We start from the raw sequence: 19,055 nt of genomic DNA, 5'->3' as shown, positions 1-19,055 counted from the left end.
TTTAGAATGGCCCCGCCCCCTTGTTCATGTGTGAGCGCAAAGATGAGGTAAAACGCAGCAAAACAGACACAATGAGTGCAGAGAAATTGGATCCTTTTGGTGTTTTGACCATAGCAGGTCACAGACGTTTCATTTTCTTCACCCTTGGAAAAGCAGGGAATATCCTCCTTAAATTCTAAAGTGAATGTTGATCCTAAACGAAGACCTTCAAAACAAGTGAAAAAAGCAGCATGTGGAAAAAATCCGTTTTCCCTGAAGAAAATGGAGCATTCAGCTGCATTAGAGCGTCATTTCTCCTGCAACGTTTACGTATGTGATGAGTACTGTGCAAATGGCCAGGTTTTCATTCCCTGGCAGTGCACATGAAGCCCTGAAAACACACTCCAGAGCCAGAAGAACATGAGCCACTGTAAGCCCATCCCAAAAAATGTATCACCTCCTTAATGAATAAAGCCAGCGTTCTTCAGCCACTCACTCATTTGGTATGCATCCGCACAACGCCAAACTCAGCAAAACCCATCAGACGCTGCAATAGGACCAGCCACTGATCGAATTTACACTGTGTCCAAACGTTTGCAGCACTCCTCATAATTAGTGAAATTAGTGAAAAATTAGTGAATTAAGAGGAGACATTTTCTCCCATATTTTCCCACAGCGCAACACAGTTCTGGTTCTTAACGAAACATCTGTGACCTGCTCTGGTGAAAATACCATAAAGATCAACCCCACAGCAGTGTCTAAACAGCCCTGTTCAGAATGGCCTCGTTCAGCCTCGTTCCTTTAAATGATCGTGAGACGACCCGAGCGCACAGCAGTGAGGAGCGAGGAGCAGAAGCTCTGGTTTCTAGCCGTTTTTGCTCAGTTCTCTTTCTTCTCCGTTCTCAAGTCTCTGCACTTGACCTCAGACGTGGAGCAGAATCAGAACGTTTTATTCTAGGTTTTCTGCAGTACACAGAAAACTGACTGGAGTCTTGTTTCACAGTGTGTGGGTTGGTGGACTCCAGATCCTCACATTAATGTGCACGAGCACAGAACAAGGAATTTTTGTTATGTTTATGATCCAGAACGACTGGAACTACAACGTCAGAATCTCGCAGAATGCCCTCAGATTCTGACTGTGGTTCTTAAGGACACTAACCTCAGCAAAGTATCCCTGACTGGAGACCACCTCCTGCCTTCTCTGGCCTGTGTTGAGGGGGCAACTGAGCTGGTGGAAAATGGCAGGAACCCGCTGAGCCTATTAACCTTGCAGAGTCCATTTATCAACGTCTGTGTGTTTGGACATGACAGCTCCCACCGCCCCCGCTGACAAACCACTGACAGCTTTTCAGAGAGCGCTGACGAGCCACAGACAAAAGAGCTCAGCTCTGCAGTCCAGTCCCTGAGAGACTGAGAGCCTCATACCGACACTTTACTGAGTCCAGGTTCCTCATTCAGCCTTTCTCTCACGAGCCAGCTCTCACACTGAATCCGAGGCTCTGCCACAAGCCACTTACACACGGGGAAAAGTCTGAGGGGAAGTGAAGGAGAGGTGGAGGGAGAATTGTTAGAAAGGACGGTCTAGTTCACAGCTGTAATCTTCAGTTGGTTTCAGTCTCTCAACAGTGTCCGAAGAAAAAGGTGTAAGTCCAAAATAGTAACTTTACAGGAGTAAGAAACATCTGAGAATGAATTTTTAATGGAAGTAAAAACATTTTGGAGCATTTCTATTGGTTCATTCTCCATGAAATTTTCACACAGTGTGATAGACAGCTGCTGTGTTCAAATGATGTACTAAACTAATGGGAGACACCTGTTTATCTTTGGACAGCAACAATATGCAAATGCAGACCTGTCTCTGTTGGGACCGAGGATTAGAAACACTGTGAAAAGTTGCAGGTGATGTAATCATGTTTGAGTATAAAAGCAGCATCCACTAAAGGCCTAGTCCTTTAAGAGCCAGGATGGGTCAAAGTCCCCAAATCCCCAAGTGTAATAAGTGCAAATTTAAAGATTCAGGACCTCTAGGGAAATCACTGTATGTACCGATCAAGCAGCAAAAAACTAAACAGAAGTTTTTGAGTAAAGATGAAAGGATAAATGAAAGCACAGCAGATCTTTAAAATCTAAATTCATTAATGTCCTTTGTCCCCAAATGATTACTAAATGACACAAGTTCTAAAAAAAATACTTTCAATGCATTTTCACATTAATGTGCGGATCTGGAGTCCACCAACCCACACACTGTGAAAGAAGACCCCCTTGTTTGTTTTCTGTGAGCTGCAATAGTCAGAAAACAACATCAAGAACAGAGACTTTAGAATGGCCCCGCCCCCTCGTCTGAGTCTGTCCAATCACAGCGCTGGACCCGTGTTTATGTGAGAGCACAAAGACGAGGTTAAACTCAGCAAAACAGACACAACGAGCGCGGAGAAATAAGAGCACTGAGTAAAAACGGAGAAGAAAGAGAACAGAGTGAAAACGGCTAAAAACCAGAGCTTCTGCTCCTCGCTCCTCACTGCTGTGCGCTCGGGGTCGGGGTGAACAGCGAGAAGCTGAACAGTGCTGTTCAGACAGAGGGAGTATGTGCATGTGGGGTTTAATCCATGTGGAATTTTGACCAAAACAGGTCACAGACATTTCATTAAGACCCAGAAATGTGTTCCACTGTGGAGAAGAGGTATGTAACCTTTAAAAAAATTTACAATGACACAATTACAAAATAACAATAAAGAATATTCATATTCTCTTATTCTGTTACCATTGTCAAATAAAACCACATCATTAACATATACTTAACAATGACATGAGACTTGTGTATTGTCGTGTATGTTAATGTACTGCATTATATTGCAATAATCAATAGTAAAGTTCTTAACGGCTCGATTTAACTCACAACCCACTCATCTCTCAACACTTTAAAGGAAATTGAATTTTTTTGTCTGAAACGCTTTTTCTCGTACCATTTTTAAACAACAATGCTCCAGAATTTAGAACAAATTGTAAACAAAATGTAGCTGACCGTTCCCAGACAGCAATGTGCCACATTCGGGCCGTTCACAGCTATTTGGGCTCGCTATTCAACAGCAGCACTACACCGTTACATGTCCAAGACTTACGTACATCACTGCAGTCTTCACAGACGTCACCACTTGCCTTCTGCTGGGATTTCTTCATCTCTATCGTGAACTTTTCAAACTCCGGCTTTGTGGACCTCAGCAGGGTCACGGTGTGCAGGTAAGAGTATGCTTCCTTGGCGTAATCATCCAGTTTATCTCCTCTCCTCCAGGATCCATCCCCTGGGAAATAACACTTTGAATTTGCATGAACCAATCACAGCAGGTAAAACAGCACTGAGTACATTGCAGGTTTGTTTCTTTGTTGGTTGATGTGCATTTTCAATGTGTGTACTGTAGGCTAATCAAGTTACAGATGGAGGCAAGTGCCAAAGTATAGGTGTGTTAGGAGTCTTGCCCAAGGACTTTTACTAGTGTGGCATGGTGCTCTTGCCTCAGTTGGGAATCAAACCCTAGTCTACCACACGTAGGGCAGCAATATTAGCCACTACTCTATCCCAACTCCTCTTTTTTAAATTTACTGTTACATTTTTTCTATATATTAACTTTTCACCAAACTTTCTCCACAAGTGCAGTTATGGCATAATGAAATTTTGGGAGATGGACCACACCCAGTCTCGTCCCCTTCAGTCAGTACGGTATATTCCCACAACTTCCACTGTGACAAACAAACTTGAACACTCCTCTTAATTCTCTCCTCCTTTGTCCACACTTATCTCGGCCGAGGGGGATTAATTCGCACAGAAGTCCTACCAAAAGACCTCCTGAGTTCACTGGTTCCCCTCATTACTGAGTCGCCCCCTCAGTCACACACAGTGCCAGCTGCCTCAAGAGGGCGGGGTAAACACATGCTTCCTCTGGGACACGAGGGAAACCCACAGCTTCTTTTCATACAAACACTAACGCAACAGAGCAAAGTAATGCTCTGGAGGAGAAGGCACATTGCCCAGATCTGTCACATCAGCTGATAACCACCCGTGCTAGTACACAGAGCAGAGATCATCCAACAACACCAGGTCAGTTGTGCTTAGACCCCTGTCCCAACTTTCTTAATATGAAATTAGAATATATTAGCCTTTTCCTGCTAATTCTGGCTCATGTGCAGGTTTGTTGATGCCAGTTTCGAAGAGATAAAATCATCATCATCATCATCATCTTCTTTTAAACTTAATTAAGTTCAGGGTCACGGTGCCAAATGAAATTATTTGACAATATTTCTGGTAATAAACGGTTGGGAGCTGAGCACAAATACTGTATGAGAATTATAAATGACCGTGAGCTGAAACAGAGGTGAAATACACACAGACGATGTTTTGAATCCTATCGACTGCCTCAACCCCAGAGCGAGATAATGTCTAGAATAATAGTGGGTTCAGGATCTCTTCTTTACTACAGTGGAACATCTAGAGCTGCTGCTCTGCTGAGCCTAGTGTTTTGGAGCCTGCAGCCTTTGAATGCAATCTCTATTGAGCAGAGAACATCTTGACTGTGTTGATAAAGTCAGTAATCATTAGGGGTGTGATCAGGCATTGTAAAAACCACAATACAAAACTGTGACAATGTAGAGGTATCACAATGCAGCATGGGAAATGGACTCTCTTATCCAGAGCACCTTAAAACTATAATTCTTGTTATGACGTGTTTCCACTGCGTGGTACGTACACTACCAGCCTCTACTCTCTGTTTGGTCCGTGGTTCATTTTTCCCCTACCACAGTTCCCCACCACCCGAAATGTAGTCGGTAACACTGGAAACCACAACAACGGCAGTGGTAACGTTAAGCAGTTTTTACTCATGGTGTATTGGCGTGTTGTTGTTGTTTGGGACTGAACACAGCTCCGTCATCAGTTCAGACAGATCAGTAGAGTTTGTTCCTTCCTTGTTGCAGCGTCCAGCTCTCGCTGGATTCTTTCGTCGGCCACCGATCCAAGGAGCAATCAGCGCTCTGCAAGGTTTACACGCCACGGTTTAATCCCTACTCGACTCGCTCTGAACCACGAGAGAATAGCCACTAAACAAGAACCCGCTTCCAGAACCAGGACCAAAATATAAAAAACTGTGTATATCTAAGTACAGTAGGCACCATGGTGTGGAAAATCACCTTTACAGGTGTGGGTTAATGCTGTGTAAGAAGTCCTGCCCAAGGTAAAGTACCACCTACTGGTGCAGAACCCATCTGTTGTATGTACAGTAGCAGTGTTGGCCACTACACTCTACCACCGAAGAATCGAAGTGTGTGTCGAGTGCATCGTTACACACCTAGTTATCAGAACGCTGAACCAAAGTGGAGATATGAGTTTGTGAGTGTTACCGTAGGACGTGGAGTTGAAGAGCTCGATGTTGAAGAAGAGTCTGTCGCTGGTGGTTAATCTTTGACTATGAGCCATGAGCATGACTTCTCTCACAGTATCTGCTTGGAGGCACATGATCACCACTGTGAAGAAAAAGAAACACAAACTGGGTGAGTGTTGAGACACAGGAGATAACCCTTTCATCCCTTCATTCCTTCATTTGTCTTCTGTAACCACCCACTCACACACTCACACCTGTGGAGAGTTTCACACACTCACCCAGTCCTAACACACTCACACACATACACACAGTCACTCACACACTCACAAATGTGGAGAGTTCCACACACTCAAACACTCACTCACACACTCACACCTGTGGACAGTTTCACACACTCAACCTGTCACTCAAACACACACACCTGTGGACAGTTTCACACACTCACCCTGTCACTCACACCTGTGGACAGTTTCACTCACTCACCCAGTCACTCACACCTGTGGACAGTGTCACACACTCACCCAGTCACTCACACCTGTGCACAGTTTCACACACTCACCCAGTCCCTCACACACTCACACCTGTGCAATTTCACACACTCACCCAGTCACTCACACACTCACACCTGTGGACAGTTTCACACACTCACCCAGTCACTCACACACAAACACACACCTGTGGACAGTTTCACACACTCACCCAGTCACTCACACACTCACACCTGTGGACAGTTTCACACACTCACCCAGTCACTCACACACACACACACACCTGTGGACAGTTTCACACACTCACCCAGTCACTCACACACTCACACCTGTGGACAGTTTCACACACTCACCCAGTCACTTACACACTCACACCTGTGGACAGTTTCACACACTCACCCAGTCACACACACACCCACACCTGTGGACAGTTACACACACTCACCCAGTCACTCACACACTCACACCAGTGGACAGTTTCACACACTCAGCCAGTCACTCACACACTCACCCAGTCACTCACACACTCACACTTGTGGACAGTTTCACACACTCACCCAGTCACACACACACACACCTGTGGACAGTTTCTCACACTCACCCAGTCACTCACACACACACACACACCTGTGGACAGTTTCACACACTCACCCAGTCACTCACACACTCACAGCTGTGGACAGTTTCACACACTCACCCAGTCACTCACACACTCACACTTGTGGACAGTTTCACACACTCACCCAGTCACACACACACTCACACCTGTGGACAGTTTCACACACTCACCCAGTCACTTACACACTCACACCTGTGGACAGTTTCACACACTCACCCAGTCACTCACACACTCACACCTGTGGACAGTTTCACACACTCACCCAGTCACTCACACCTGTGGACAGTTTCACACACTCACCCAGTCACTCACACACTCACACTTGTGGACATTTTCACACACTCACCCAGTCACTCACATACTCACACCTGTGGACAGTTTCACACACTCACCCAGTCACTCACACACACACAACTGTGGACAGTTTCACACACTCACCCAGTCACTCACACACACACACCTGTGGACAGTTTCACACACTCACCCAGTCATTCACACCTGTGGACAGTTTCACACACTCACCCAGTCACTCACACACTCACACCTGTGGACATTTTCACACACTCACCCAGTCACTCACACACTCACACCTGTGGACAGTTTCACACACTCACCCAGTCACTCACACACACACACACCTGTGGACAGTTTCACACACTCACCCAGTCACTCACACACACACACCTGTGGAAAGTTTCACACACTCACCCAGTCACTCACACACCCACACCTGTGGACAGTTTCACACACTCACCCAGTCACACACACACACACACCTGTGGACAGTTACACACACTCACTCAGTCACTCACACACTCACACCTGTGGACAGTTTCACACACTCACCCAGTCACTCACACACTCACCCAGTCACACACACACCCACACCTGTGGACAGTTCCACACACGCACCCAGTCACTCACACACTCACACCTGTAGACAGATACATACACTCACACAGCCACTCACACACTCACACCTGTGGACAGTTTCACCCAGTCACTCACCCAGTCACTCACACACTCACCCAGTCACTCAGACACTCACACCTGTAGACAGATACACACACTCACACAGTCACTCACACACTCACACCTGTGGACTGTTTCACACACCAGCTCTCTTCCACTGCAGGGACATCCAAACCCATGCTAACAGGGGTCTAGCTGCTCCCTGGTGCTACTGCTCCCCCACAGCTGACAGTGATTTTTAGAGCTTTTAAACTCAAATAAACATTAAATATTTTTATAAACTTAAAAACCAGTTTTTAAAAGCAGAGGTCCATGGGTTTTGGAGGCTGCTGCCATGGCGACTGGGTTAACAGACACCAGACGCAGGCCTGTATCACAGAGCTCTGCCTGGCAGCGCTGGACATGTGCACTCCCCTGGTTTTACAGCTCTCTGATGAGGAAAATGTGTTCGGACGGGCTTTTCTCATTATGTTTACGACAGAAATGCTGGGACAATAAAGCGCTCTCATAAAAGGTTTTACAGGCCATGAATCTATCACAAATGTTAAAGGTTACTTTTTGAGACACGTTAAAAAAAACAATCATCATCAGCGTGGAAGTAGACCTCATGTGTCCACAGACAACTCGAGCACAATATTCACTGTCAGGGAAGTGATGTCAGAAAATCTGCCCAAAGGAGCAGTGATGGAGTGATGAGATGTTGGAGGCTGTTCTTTCAGTCTGAGGATCTCTCTGAGCCGATTATTGACCTCACCATCACACACAGTGACCGTTATTTAGGACAGTGCCAACATAGCAGACTGTAATACAGTAAAACGCTACTTACATTATTGACTTATCCTACAATATATGTATTGTATGCTGCTGGAGTCTTTAAACCCTGTGTCCACTCTCTGTCCACTCTGTGAGACACTCCTCCCTCGTTGGTCCACCTTGTAGATGTAGAGTCTGAGACAGTAGCTCATCTGTCGCTGCACAGTGTGTGTCGCTCGTCCTCTAGTCCTTCATCAGTGACACAGGACGCTGTCGGCTGGATGTTTTTGGTCGGTGGACTGTTCTCAGTCCAGACACTGAGGGGTTAAAAACTCCAGCAGCACTGCTGTGTCTAATCCACTCTACACCAGCACAACACACACTAACACACCACCACCACGTCAGTGTCACTGCAGCGCTGAGAATGATCCACCACCACATAACACCTGCTCTGTGGGGGTCCTGAGCACTGAGGAACAGGGGGGAAGGGGGGTAATAAAGTATGCAGAGCAACAGACGGACTACAGTCTGTAACTGTAGAACTACAAAGTGCTCCTGTGTGGTCAGTGGAGCTGAGAGAATGGACGGTGAGTTTAGAAACAAGGAGGTGGTTATATTATTATGAGAGGACTGTGTATATTCTCATTCAATTATCAAAACCTGGTCCCTGACATAAACCTACAATTTAAGTGTTAAGAAATTATGTCATGTGAAAGCTGAAGAATAGCTTCATTTTTTGGCCGAGCTACCACCAGACACTGTGTACGGTGTGCGAAATATTTTCCCATGGAGCGAAAAATAAACAAATAAACAAACAAACAAGCGTGCAAACACTGAAGTTTTTTTTAGAAAATCCTGGAGGTGTCCCATAAATAGGAAGATTCAGAGCGCTGGAACATTCCCTACAACTCTGTCAGTGTAGCGTAGAGCCTGAAATATCCTCAGCTGAGTGGGACACACTTCACCTCAGTCCTCCTACTCTATGGCAGCTTTAATTACGGCGTGTGCTGTAACACTGCGGCCCTGTGTCCACTCTCTGACCAGTCCATGGGGTGCAGCCCCAGCCAGCAATATTTCAGAAATCTGGATTTTCCCACTGACGCTAGTTACAAATGAGCTGAGGAATGCGAGGGGCAACACATGGCACACTTACAGCAGGGGTGCCACAGTTTGTCTGGTGGGGAGGGAGTGGGGGAGTGGCTGATTTTAAAAGTGTAGTGTTGTGAATGCATGCAGGTAATATCACTGTACAGACTCCCAGTGTACGGTTAGAGACCCCCAGTTCATGTGTTCACAGCAAGGCCCTGACGCAGAAAGGCAGCAGTGTGGAGTAGACAGGGACAGGCTGTTTAATCTCAGGAGAGGAAACTCACAGTGTCTGAAAAGCTGAAATATTTTCAGAAACATTTTGATAATAATGTCTATTTACACCGGGTGTTTGTTATGGTATTCCAGGTTGTTGCTATGTGGTTGCTACAGTGTTGCAAGGCCATTGCTATGGTATATAAAGTAGTTTCAAGATATTTCAGGTTGTTGTTATGGTGAGTGTGTGTGACTGGGTGAGTGTGTGAGTGACTGGGTGAGTGTGTGTGACTGGGTGAGTGCGTGTGACTGGGTGAGTGTGTGTGACTGGGTGAGTGCGTGTGACTGGGTGAGTGTGTGTGACTGGGTAAGTGTTTGAGTGACTGGATGAGTGTGTGTGACTGGGTGAGTGTGTGCCACTGGGTGAGTGAGTGTGACTGGGTGAGTGAGTGTGACTGGGTGAGTGCGTGTGACTGGGTGAGTGAGTGTGACTGGGTGAGTGTGTGTGACTGGGTGAGTGCGTGTGACTGGGTTTGTGTGTGTGACTGGGTGAGTGCGTGTGTGACTGGGTGAGTGTTTGTGACTGGGTGAGTGCGTGTGACTGGGTGAGTGCGTGTGACTGGGTGAGTGAGTGTGACTGGGTGAGTGTTTGTGACTGGGTGAGTGCGTGTGACTGGGTGAGTGAGTGTGACTGGGTGAGTGCATGTCACACTCATATAATCAATAACCTGCTGAACTCGCAGCAGTCAGACAGTAGTTATGTGGCTGGATTTAAAGAATCTTTGAGCAGTGGTGGCCAGATGTGCTCTGTTATGCTCTAACACCTGGATCTAATCTTCAGACGCTCCTTATGGCCTTGATTAACTGGGTCAGGTGAGTCTGAACCAGAGCTGGAGACTAGATCCAGAGCAAAATTCTGCAGGTTTCTCTGAACAAGGCTGGGATTCAGTTTGCACGGAAGATTGATTAAGATCAGCTGAACGGATTTTCAGAGCCACCAGACTCCACGTCCCCTGTCCTCAAACGTCCTGCGTCTTCTCCACACAGAGATCACACCTCGTGTATAAAGTGAGCATCTCCAACTGGTTTTAAAATGAACCAAGAAGCTACACTAGGGTCTCCACGTTCAACACCGGACCCCCAGGCCACAGAACACTGTTCTCTGGAGTAATCAAGCACCATCCAATGCCTTTGGGAACAGATGGAGTGGGGCCTGTGGTCTAGAGCTAATCATCCAACATCAGCACATGCTCTCACTGATGATTTGACTCTCACTGATGCAATCAAATCTTCACAGAAATCTTTCAACATCTGCAATCATCTGCTTATTTTAAATTGTAAATATATTAATTATTCATTCATTCATTGTATGAGCCTAACCGAAATCACAAGGAGGGAACACAGCCTAGAGGGTGTGCCTGTCCTTCACAGGGCGACACACACTCACACATTCACACACTCACTCACTGACACTTCTCAAATCCACCTACCAACGTGTGTTTTTGGAGCGTGGGAGGAAACCGGAGCACCCGGAGGAAACCCACGCAGACACAGAGAGAACACACCACACTCCTCACAGACAGTCACCCGGAGGAAACCCACACAGACACAGGGAGAACACACCACAATCCTCACAGACAGTCACCCGGAGGAAACCCACGCAGACACAGGGAGAACACAACCACATTCCTCACAGACAGTCACCCGGAGGAAACCCACGCAGACACAGGGAGAACACACCACAGTCCTCACAGACAGTCACCTGGAGGAAACCCACACAGACACAGGGAGAACACACCACAATCCTCACATACAGTGACCCGGAGGAAACCCACGCAGACACAGGGAGAACACACCACACTCCTCACAGAGGGTCACCCGGAGGAAACTCACGCAGACACAGGGAGAACACACCACAATCCTCACAGACAGTCACCCGGAGGAAACCCACGCAGACACAGGGAGAACACATCACACTCCTCACAGACAGTCACCCGGAGGAAACCCACGCAGACACAGGGAGAACACACCACAGTCCTCACAGACAGTCACCCGGAGGAAACCCACACAGACACAGGGAGAACACACCACAATCCTCACAGACAGTGACCTGGAGGAAACCCACGCAGACACAGGGAGAACACACCACACTCCTCACAGACAGTCACCCGGAGGAAACACACGCAGACACAGGGAGAACACACCACAGTCCTCACAGACAGTCACCCGGAGGAAACCCACGCAGACACAGGGAGAACACACCACAGTCCTCACAGACAGTCACCCGGAGGAAACCCACGCAGACACAGAGAGAACACACCACACTCCTCACAGACAGTCACCCGGAGGAAACCCACGCAGACACAGGGAGAACACACCACAATCCTCACAGACATTCACCCGGAGGAAACCCACGCAGACACAGGGAGAACACACCACACTCCTCACAGACAGTCACCCGGAGGAAACCCACGCAGACACAGGGAGAATACACCACAGTCCTCACAGACAGTCACCCGGAGGAAACCCACGCAGACACAGGGAGAACACACCACAGTCCTCACAGACAGTCACCCAGAGGAAACCCACGCAGACACAGAGAGAACACACCACACTCCTCACAGACAGTCACCCGGAGGAAACCCACGCAGACACAGAGAGAACACACCACACTCCTCACAGACATTCACCCGGAGGAAACCCACGCAGACACAGGGAGAACACACCACATTTCTCACAGACAGTCACCCGGAGGAAACCCACACAGACACAGGGAGAACACACCACAATCCTCACAGACAGTGACCCGGAGGAAACCCACGCAGATTTATTCATTTCTGTACACATTCTGTCTGAGTGTGTGTCTCCCTGTGAAGGACAAGCGCCCCTTTCAGGGTGTGATGAATAAATGAATGAATGTGGTTGTATTTATATTTATATTTTTTTTATTATTTCTGTATAGTGCTTTATGTATGTTATTATATATATATTATATTTATATTTGTAATGTTTACTCATTATATATGTATTTAGGGTTAGCTGAAGTATTATCTGTAATTAATAAATAATAAATCTATAAATAATGTCATATTTGAATTGATTACACTCAAGGTGAAGGTTAAAAAACACACTGCGATGGCGATAACCCCATCACTTCAGCGCTTTCTGAATCAAATCCGACGTCACAGGAGCTGGAGCCCGGCCCAGCGACGACATCCCCTTTCACCTTGTCTCGGGCCGAGAGGGAGGTGCACGTCGATCTGCTCGGGCTTGTGATTAAGATGAAGAGTTAAACATTCCATACATACGCTCTTAACTAGGAGCGAGGTCCACAATCAATGGCCTTGCTCACCCACTTCACACTGATGTCAATCTCTCGGTGAGAAACTACAGTGGAGCGGCGCTCAACGGGAAAGAAGGGCAGTCATTAATCAGTAACTGGACACTGACTGCACTGCACTGACCCTCTCATATCCTTCAGATACACGCTGCAAGGCCAGGGGCCCGAGACCCCGCTTCCTTGTTCGCTCTGACCTGGGTATTAAAGGCCAGTTAATCCCAGTAGCCCACAGTCCTTTCTCTTCTGTGAAGTATTTACTTTAGATACACTAGGAACACTGCTGCGAGGAGATGATTGCATCCAGCAACCACAGCACGGGTCTCATCCTGAAGGAACCGGTTCATACTCCACGGCCCAACACCGGGGGCTTCCCTGACCCTGTCACCACACTTACATCATAAACTTATCATACAATATATGGCAATTTCCTCAGTAATTTGTGTCTGACCTCAGTGTTTTTTACATAATTATAAACATCATGAGCATGTTCTGTCCTGTTCTAGGGTTTTCTCCGGGCTCGGTTCTGGAGACATGTGTGGGTTTATTTGAAAAAGTGGCTTTATTTACGATCACTGTCCAAATCAAACCATGTATCTCCAAAAGAGTAATTTTCCAGGAGAAAACTGTCAATGGAAATGAATGTAAAAAGATGTTATTCAGAGTCATTTTGGAGCATTTCTATTGGTCCATTCTTCAAGAAATTTTGACAGAGTGTGAAGGACAGCTGCTGTGTTCAGAAGATGTACACAGTCACTTCCCCTGTGCTAATAGTGTTAATTTAACACTAACAGGGTTGATTTAACACTGGTGAATTTGCTGTGTAGTAAACTAAACATCCACAAACACAGATACATGTTCTCCATTGGACACAGACAGATATTTAAACATTTTCTATATTTAAATTCCAATGTCTGAATATTATTAATAACAATGTCACACAGCTTCAGAAACCTAGAGGTTGTGGGTTCGATTCCCACTCCGGGTGACTGTCTGTGAGGAGTGTGGTGTGTTCTCTCTATGTCTGCGTGGGTTTCCTCCGGGTGACTGTCTGTGAGGAGTGTGGTGTGTTCTCTCTGTGTCTGCTTGGGTTTCCTCCGGGTGACTGTCTGTGAGGAGTGTGGTGTGTTCTCCCTGTGTCTGCGTGGGTTTCCTCCGGGTGACTGTCTGTGAGGAGTGTGGTGTGTTCTCCCTGTGTCTGTGTGGGTTTCCTCCGGGTGCTCCGGTTTCCTCCCGCGCTCCACACACGTTGGTAGGTGGATTGGCGACTCAAAAGTGTCCGTAGATGTGAGTGTGTGAGTGAATGTGTGAGTGTGTGTTGCCCTGTGAAGGACTAGCGCTCCCTCCAGGGTGTGTTCCCGCCTTGCGCCCAATGATTCCAGGTAGGCTCTGGACCCACTGTGACCCTGAATTGGATAAGCGGTTACAGATAATGGATGAATGGATGTTATTGCTAAAAGTTCACTGCTCTTTAAAGGAGTGAAACTGCATCACTATGCTGTTATATAATCATTATATCAGTGGTCTTAAAATGACAATAACATCATGTATCGCAGTTATTTCCAGCACTGTATATAAATCACAATTACACTTCTCTAGCCAACGATCCAGAGCATCCTTTAGAAGACGCACTTGAAAAAACCTCATTATGTCAATATTGGTATATTTTTTTCATAGTAAGCAGATGTGCCTGCTTGGCGTTGACATCTGTATTTATTCAGATGTGAATGTCGTTGTCCACAACGGGTGCATCCTGAAGTAGCAGATTTCACTCATTTTAAGAGTCCATTCAGTGCCTGACCACAAGAAAGTACATGAAAGACGATGAGTGCTGTGTCGTTTGTTCATGCACTCATTCACTCATCCTCTGTAAGTCACAGCACTAATGGTGAATGAGGAGGAGGAGGAGGAGGGAGGAGAGGAAGAGACACAGGCACAGAACCAGACCCTGCCCCGGATGGACGCAGGTAAATAACTGAATTACTGACTCTTAATCAGTTCCTGACGACTGGGTGAAGACAAACAGATCAGATCAGCCATAATATTAAAGCCACCTCTATGTATCTACCCAGGTCAGGACCCCTACAGAGAAGGTATGATTTGAACGGCGCTGCAGTTGGTCGTTCTCTAGTCCTTCATCAGTGGACGTTGTCGGCTTGGTGCACAGCTCTCAGTCCAGCAGTGACACTGAGGGTTTAAAAACTCCAGCAGCACTGCTGTGTCTGATCCACTCTACACCAGCACAACACACACTAACACACCACCACCACGTCAGTGTCACTGCAGCACTGAAGAACAGGGGGGAAAGGGTAGAACTGAAGTGATTCTGTACAGTGAGTGGAGCTGAGAGAACGGACAGTGAGTTAAGAGACAAAGATGGAGATTTAAAATTGAATGTGTGATTGTGACTTGGTGAGTGTGTGAAACTGTCCACAGGGATGTGTGTGTGTTTGTGTGTGTGTGTGTGTGTGTGTGTGTGTTTGCGTGTGTGTGTGTGTGTGTGTGTGTGTGTTTGCGTGTGTGTGTGTGTGTGTGTTTGCGTGTGTGTGTGTGTGTGTGTGTGTGTGTGTGTTTGCGTGTGTGTGTGTGTGTGTGTGTGTGTTTGCGTGTGTGTGTGTGTGTGTGTGTGTGTGTGTGTGTGTTTGCGTGTGTGTGTGTGTGTGTGTGTGTGTGTGTTTGCGTGTGTGTGTGTGTGTGTGTGTGTGTGTGTGTGAGGGACGATGCCTTTCTCATGATTCTAACTGCAGAGATGGTGCTGAATGTTGTGTTGCTGACTGCTCTCGCCCTGTGCTGCTGTAGTAGGAGAGGTGCATTATGGGAGATCACCCTGTCTGAGTGGGCAGTGGGCTCTCTGTGAACAGTGTGTGATGGGAGTTATGAGTGGGAGGGCTTCTATTCTATTATTAAGTCTCTGACATAAGTGTAATACATCCATCAAAATACTGAGTACACTTTAACACAGGGACTTGTCCATTTCAGTGTTGTGTAAGTGTAACATCAGGGTTACTGCTATAGAACAGGGCCCTCAGCTTTTATCTGTGACTCCATTTTCATAGTTAAACTACTCCATTTAATACTCTAAATATTCAATAACAAATTACATTTATTCATCCCTTAAATGAGACAAAAAATAAAAAACTGTTACTGCACGTACAAACTAATTGACTAATGTGACTAATCTCTGCCTGAGTCAGAAAACACTGTTTAAAACAAGCCACTGATTCTGCTCCACTTCTGACGTCAAGTGCAGAGACTTTAGAATAGCCCTGCCCCCTCGTCTGAGTTTGTCCAATCACAGCGCTGGACCCTCGTTTATGTGAGAGCACAAAGAAATAAGAGCACTGAGTAAAAATGGAGAAAACAAGAACGGAGAAGAAAGAGAACAGAGTGAAAACGGCTAAAAACCAGAGCTTCTGCTCCTCGCTCCTCACTGCTGTGCACTCGGGGTCGGGGTGAACAGCGAGCGGCTCATTATCATTTAAAGGAACAGGTGCTGAAAGCGGGCGTTCTGAACAGGACTGTTTACACAGGGGGAGAACACTGCGCTGGGGTTTGGACCAAAGCAGGTCACAGACGTTTCATTAAGAAACAGAACTGTTCCACTGTGGAAAAAGGGGACAATATGTCCATTTTCAATGCCCTGTAAAAACACCTGATTCCTGATGAAATGACAGCTATGTAACAGCTGTGGGCCTCTCTGTCAGAGACCAGAAGCGGTCACAGCCCACTCCAGAGGCCAATGCGTAATTCTTGGTATTTCTAACATGTCTGGATTCCTAAGCATGTGCAGATGCCTCATGAACAGCACCTACACACAACACCCAGTGGTTATTGGAACTTATTGTATATGTTAACAAAGACCAAATGCTTCACAGCATTGAGAGAAGGGTGGAGGATGGCGGTGGGGAACAAAGCAGTGCCTTTGGGGCAGATGGGAATAGCTGGAATAGCTGGAGTTCTGTTGGTATTTCACTCGTTTACATATTTGCTTTTGCTAACTTACACCTACCACAGAAAAAACAAACAACATTCCGTTCCTTGTTTAGTGGTGCTGCTTTAGGACCAAGAGGAGCAACTGAACATGAGTCTAAGCTCTCCAAGATCAATACCCAGCACCGGGTGCTATCAGATGCTCAGATCTGGGCTGAAGGGCAGTGATACTGTATTCTCTGGAGTGATGGAGCTCCACCCAGTTCCTCTGGGATGAGGTGGAGTGGTGATTGTGATCCAGAGCTAATCCTCCATCATCAGCACATGACTTTGCGAACTTACTCACGGCTGAATGCCATCGAATCACAGATGTCTTCCCAGAACAGTAGGAGCTGTAACTGCCCCAAAGGGGGAACAAACTCCTGATTAACACCCTTCCTTTTAAAAGAACGACTGGGCACAAGTGGAAGTCATAGCAAGAGAATAACAGGAGTTTCCTAACTCTCTGGACCCTCGAATTGATGTTCAATTGTTAACCACAAGACTCACTGCTCATTAACTACACAGCCACTAATAGGTCACATATTCTGCCCCTTTTCCACAAGTCAACACTTGGTCAAAACACCACAAGGATCAAACCCCACAGCAGTGTTCTCCCCCTGTGTAAACAGCCCTGTTCAGAACGCCCGCTTTCAGCACCTGTTCCTTTAAATGATAATGAGCCGCTCACTGTTCACCCCGACCCCGAGCGCACAGCAGTTAGCTTTTTTTGCTCGGTTCTCTTTCTTCTCTGTTCTCATTTTCTCTGTTTTTACTCAGTGCTCACTTTAAGAAAAAGGGTGGAACAAAAGGTTTTTTGAGCGATGCCCTAGAAGAACCATGTTTCTGTCCATAAAGAAGCATTTAAACTGCGGTTTGTTTGGGCAGGTTTGAAAGACGTAATCGCACTCAAATGCAGACCCTCGACAAGAGGTGGTGTCGGTCCAGTCACAAACGAACTCAGGAGTGGTTTGATTCCACTGAGAACGAGATCCAACCTCAATCGACCCAACTATCAGGTGAATGCCGCGGGTCTGAGCTGAACGCTCCCATAGCCAGGGGGCGCACTGTGTATCAGACCCATCAGAGCCGAATAAAGTTCAGCCGATAACTGGACAAAAGAGAAACCTGCACTAGTCCAGAACACAAGACCTTCCTCCTGTGTTTACTCTCCTGTGTTTACTGCTCCCGCCCCTGTCAGCTCTAACCAATCGCGGTGAGAACTCTCACATCATTGGCGGTGAACTGTTTTGGTGTTTGGATCATTCTGTTTGAAAACAAACCAAACCAAGGGGAAAACACTCCAAGACTACGAACCACTAAACAGATTCAGACCAGAACAAACCAACTGTGACAACACATTAAGGGTCTGTCCCAAAACCTAGTGAGCTGTCTACACAGAGAGCATTTCAGGTCGCAGTGTGCACACTCCCAACACATAGGGTGTCCCAAATCTCAGACACCTTAAAAATGCCTAGTGAGGTGCCTTAATCGGACTGAAATTTAACGCAGTGTCGAACCCTTCCTCCGCCACGAAGGCAATCCCATGATGAAGCGCAACCACAACTCCAGTGTATTGTGCTCTTCTCCCAGAGCAAAAGTAATTACAATCAGAATAAAACGGGAAGAAGAGAATCCATAGCGCAAATGCAGATGCGATGCTAGCAGCTGAGGGAAGTAAACACCGGTCATGTGCAGTGGGCGGGCGTCTCAGTAATCTGCCTCATGAGGACAGACGTCTGCTGCCGACTTAAACAGCTGCTTATGGAGTCAGTGCCTGCTTAGACGGCTCACTAGGTGTTGGGACAGACCTGTGGAGTATTTCTGAGCACTCGTCGTGTCTGTTTTGCTGAGTTTAACCTCGTCTTTGTGACCTCACATAACCGCAGGTCCAGCGCTGTGATTGGACAGACTCAGATGAGGGGGCAGGGCGATTCTAAAGTCTCTGCACTTGACGAGAGCAGAGGAGCAGAATCAGTTTTGCTTGTTTTATCCCGTGTTTTCTGACTTACGCAGATCACAGAGACACACTTGTTTCACAGTGTGTGTGTTTGTGGGCTCTAGATACACAGAATAATTTGCACATTCCACAGCATGAGAGGGTCAGGGGTCTAGAGAGCGAAGGCTGAGGCTGAGCGGAGAACACCGGGCCTTGTTTAGCTCCGTGTGGAAGGACATGGGGGAGTGTTTAATCCTGAACTGGTACCTCACATTCCCGACGTCTGCCCAGCGCTCCGCTCAGGATTCTGATCATTTTTTCCACCAGC

At 46.9% G+C, this 19,055-nt stretch overlaps 1 protein-coding gene across 2 annotated transcripts in view; it reads right to left on the bottom strand.

The window, feature by feature from the left end:
* Positions 1-19,055, bottom strand: part of LOC136677437 (atrial natriuretic peptide receptor 3-like) — a 40,134-nt gene that overhangs the window by 17,938 nt on the left and 3,141 nt on the right. For both annotated transcript variants that reach the window (XM_066654956.1, XM_066654957.1), the window contains exons 2-3: positions 5,368-5,490; positions 3,103-3,278 (exon numbers count right to left, since the gene is read on the bottom strand). In XM_066654956.1, coding sequence (XP_066511053.1) covers positions 3,103-3,278; positions 5,368-5,490 — 299 coding nt within the window. The remainder of the gene's footprint in view (positions 1-3,102; positions 3,279-5,367; positions 5,491-19,055) is intronic.

Source organism: Hoplias malabaricus, chromosome X2, assembly GCF_029633855.1.
Source record: "Hoplias malabaricus isolate fHopMal1 chromosome X2, fHopMal1.hap1, whole genome shotgun sequence".
Lineage (NCBI taxonomy): Eukaryota > Metazoa > Chordata > Actinopteri > Characiformes > Erythrinidae > Hoplias > Hoplias malabaricus.
Note: the sequence above shows the minus strand (reverse complement) of the source record. Positions and strands in the feature narration are given on the sequence as shown.